The 4,451-nt window shown below is 40.9% G+C and overlaps 1 protein-coding gene across 1 annotated transcript; it reads right to left on the minus strand.

Moving 5' to 3' along the window:
• Positions 1 to 962: 962 nt before the first annotated feature.
• On the minus strand, positions 963 to 4,308 carry LOC104273660 (cytochrome c oxidase assembly factor 5; the record flags this gene model as incomplete). The annotated part of the gene is made up of 2 exons (XM_009869058.1): positions 963 to 1,004; positions 4,225 to 4,308. Coding segments are annotated over 2 exons (126 nt in total), but the record flags the coding sequence as incomplete, so codon positions are not given.
• Between the last annotated feature and the right edge of the window lie 143 nt (positions 4,309 to 4,451).

Here is a 4,451-nt window from a genome sequence, read left to right on the forward strand (position 1 = left end):
CAGACCACCATCTCTAGTGCATACATATGCTTAGATTAGAATTTATACACTTGCTTGGAAAATATCACACAAAGATCATGAAGGGTCATCTCAGAGGAACTGAAATATTGTTGCAAATACTTCTAGAACACAGTAATAGCAGCCATGGTCTCCTTAACTGTTGGCCAGAGGAACACTGTCCTCACCCATCCAAAGTTATGTCATTAGCTACCTCTGGCCACACAGCTTTCCAGTGACTGACTAGAATAAGGCTGTAGTTCCCTTGTACTTGTGTTACCACAGTGAGAAGACAGATTACTGAAAGATAAACCAGCCATCCTTTAATTTAGAGGAATCAAACTTTAATCCAGGGGTCCATTAAGACTAGATGGTGCTAATAACCATCAATCACATCAATCAGTAACATCAACATTAAAAGTAATCTGTAGTAAGACAAAAGAGATGCCATCCTTGTCCACGTGTTATGGCAAAAACATCACCACTCCTCTTGGTGTAGGTTTACTGGTTAACAAACCTACTGGGGTGGAGGCAGCTCGCACATCCATTTCACAACCTCAGTTAATTCAACAACTCTGAAAATAGCTCTATTCTGAGTTATCCTCTGGGATATCAGTGAAGTGAACTCTCAGGTCCATTATCTTGTATTATTTGTAATAGTAAAACACGATCGGAGTGAGCAAAACCACAAAAGACCACTTCAAAACAGAACTTCTGCAGCTTATTCTGGATTTTACATGTTTTATTTTAAGTGTGTGACAAGTACCCATTTTGGCCAGAACTTGCAGTTTTATACCTGCTTTGATTTTAACTTAAATGCACATCCCGGTCAATGTATTGGAACGCTCAGCAGCAGACATTGCGTGACAGGATGCAGTAGATACAATCTTCTTACTTTAGTCTCTGTTTTGCTGAAAGTGCTGATGAATGTTCATCTCCCATGCCTCAGTACCTTCACCAGGACTTCAGTATCCCTTCCTTCCTCTGAATCTTGCCCTGGTATCCAACTGAAAATTGAAGGCAATATATTAAAACCATACATTTTGTGACGGAAATACTTTAGAGTGCTTGTGCTATCTCAGAACTCTATAACATCAGAAAAAAGCACAGGATAAAGTAGAAGTCACTTCAAAGAAAATTAGTCATGTAGCCAACAAGTCATAGGTTTCTTCCAAGGAGACAGACGTATCATCTTAAATCTCACACAAAATTAAAATTGTGCAAAAAGCATCCTGTGCATTCTGAAACACAAATCACAGAACAGCACAGTGGGATGGCAAGAAATACATGAAAAAATGGTAGTGTAAGTCTGCTTAGATCTGTTTTTCCAAACCTAACTGGTAAGCTGAAGGAGAAAAATTCAGATTGGGTTGAAGTAAGAATCACTGCAAATGTCAGTGAGGACTGGGATAACTTAAAGACGTTTTGGGAGGGGCAGGGGGGAAGGTCAGAAACAGTATCCAGCTTGTAAAATTTGCAGGTTTCTTTTCAGCAGTTACAATTCAACGGAGGGCAAAAAGTCATAGTAAAGCTAAAATAAAAGCCACAGCGTGGCACTTACAGAAGCTAAATTGCAAGTTCTTTTCCATTGCTGCAGAAAAGCATACCATGACTTTGGGAGATTGTTCTGAATTTAGATATTCAGTATTGAAGATGGCAGTTACAGATTGCAATTCAGCCGTATTCAGGTATTAGATTGAGGACATATCTTTTGTCTCTATTAACTAATCCTCTTTCAGAATTCAGGACTGCAGCAAAACAAAAAAGCTACACTACAACATAGCTCATCCAATAATACATATAGGCTGGACTTGATAATCTCAGAGGTCTTTTCCAGCCTCAACAATTCTGTGATTCTGTGATAACCAAGAGGCTTCCATCTTAAACCTTCCTCCTATTTTGATATCTAGTGTACTCAAGTTTCTTCCTCTAATAACACATTTCCTTACAAAGAAAACAGCAGCTGGGCAAAACCCGTAATGGGTTTAGCATATTGGAAGTTACATCTGCATGTAGTGTCTATTCTTTAAGCCTCACTATAACACTAAGCAACAAATTTGGCAGAGCTGAAACTTACAGAGTTAACAGAACAAGAAAAACATCACTCCTCAGCCTGAGAACTTTGGAGCACTGAAACAGAATCACGCAATGGTTTTAAACTAGAGCAGGGTAGATTTAAATTAGATGTTAGGAAGTTCTTTACCACGAGGGTGGTGAAACACTGCAACAGGTTGCCCAGAGAGGTGGTGGAGGCTCCACCCCTGGAGGCATTCAAGGTCAGACTTGATGGAGCTCTGAGCAACCCGATCCAGTTGAAGACATCCCTGCTCACTGCAGGGAGGCTGAACTAGATGACCTCTAAAGGTCCCTTCCAGCCCAACAGATTCTATGATTCTACATAAGAGCCCTGCCTCTTTCCACATGACTGGAGACACTTAGCTAGAAGCTTGGCTTCATCAGGCTCCCTTAACAATCTACACAGAGAAACAGAGGCACATCATCTGGAGATCCATATATTGCTACTGCATTATCAAATAGGTATTTCAAGCACTAAACTTGCAACTTTTTTCCTGCTCACAGAAATAGTAATTTATCAATATATAGATTAATTCAGTTCACATAAGAAAGGTACAAAAAGCTGCTATGACTCCAGAGGGACCTCGACAGGCTTCAGAGGTGGGCCAACTTCATAAAGTTCAACAAGGCCAAGTGGAAGGTCCTGCACTTGGGTTAGGGCAATCACAACTCAGGCTGGCTGGAGAATGGATTGAGAGCAGCCCTGCAGAGGACTTGGGGGTGTTAGTTGACAAAAAGTTCAACCTGACCTGGCAATATGCACTTGCAGCCCAGAAAGCCAATCGCATCTTGGGCTGCATCAAAAGAAGAGTGGCCAGCAGGTCCAGAGAGGTGATTCTGCCCCTCTGCTCGGCTCTCCTGAGACTCCACCTGCAGTGCGGTGTTCAGGTCTATGGTCCACAGCGCATGACAAACACTGACCTACCGGAGCGAGTCCAGAGGAGGGCCACAAAAATTATCAGAGGGCTAGAACACCCTGTGATGACAGGCTGAGAGAGTTGGAGTATTCAGTCTGGAGAAGAGAAGGCTCCGGGGAGATCTTATAGTGACCTTCCAGTACTTAAAGAGGGGCTATGGGAAAGCTGGGGAGTGTAGTGATAGGACAAGAGTAACAGTTTCACAATGAAAGAGGGTAGATTTAGATTAGATATTAGGAAGAAATTATTTTCTATGAGGGTGATGAGACACTGGAACAGGTTGCCCAGAGAAGCTGTGGAAGCCTCCTCCCTGGCAGTGCTCAAGGCCAGGCTGGGTGGGGCTTGGAGCAACCTGGTCTGGTGGGAGGCGTCCCTGCCCATGGCAGGGTTGCTGGAACTAGGTGATTTTAAGGTCCCTTCTAACCCAAACCATTCCATGATTCTATGATAAGTAAAAACGCAGAATGGAAGAAAAATTTTAGGTAGTGTCGGCTGTAGATTCTTCATTATGTATCACATCAGCTAAAAAAAAAAAAAGTGAGCCCTGCACTACTCACGCTTATAAAGTTTTGATAACATCTTTACTACATCTTAAATAGTTTTTTAAATGCCATGGAAACATCAGCAAGACATTAATAGACAAGAAAACAGGGTAAACTTTATCCGATTACATTTTAAAAACTGACTTCTCATTATCATACTTGACAGCTCACTGTATAAAAAAACCACCATCATTTATCATAAAGTCAAGATCTCCAAGAAAACAAATGATAGCATAACTTGAATGCAAGGATCTACTTCAACAGTGAAAGTCTACTTCAACAGTGACACTTCAGACAAGGTGGTCATCCTTTTGACTTAAATGTTCTCTATACACACTTTTTCCAATGACCCCACAGAAATCAGCTTGTCAATAACTTATCTTACAATTAACTGATGCACTAATAGTTTAAATGAAAGCTTTACTAAAAATAATAATAAAAATACCCACCTCATTTACCTGTCACATTCTAAGTGCAATTAAATTTAAATATGCGTTTTTCCACCGTTTTCACACTCTATAACTTTGTTTTCCTTGATGGGAACAGTGTACAACATCCATATTCTAAACAGAATTCAAAGGTAAGCTGTGCTCTGCTTGATGACACCAGTTTTACTGGTGGGTTTTTTTCAAGAAACAGGGAGGACAGAAAGCACCCAAGCCGCTAGCAGGAAGCACACCATAAACACTTACCATTGATCTTTTGCATGCAAAAAACGTAACTTGCAAGCTCTTACAGTGTCCTTCCTTCAAGCACTGTTTAGGGCTTTTGTTCTCCTGTTAGATGAAAACGAAAAGTTTTAAAACTTAACGGATTTCTGCGACTTTTCAAACAAACATCAAAAAAAACACTTCAGACAAGGTTCACTTGGGATTTTGCTACGGTACCATGACGTTCTCCTCGAGTTACGATTCCTGAA

This window comes from Apaloderma vittatum, unplaced genomic scaffold (assembly GCF_000703405.1).
Source record: "Apaloderma vittatum isolate BGI_N311 unplaced genomic scaffold, ASM70340v1 scaffold3285, whole genome shotgun sequence".
NCBI lineage: Eukaryota > Metazoa > Chordata > Aves > Trogoniformes > Trogonidae > Apaloderma > Apaloderma vittatum.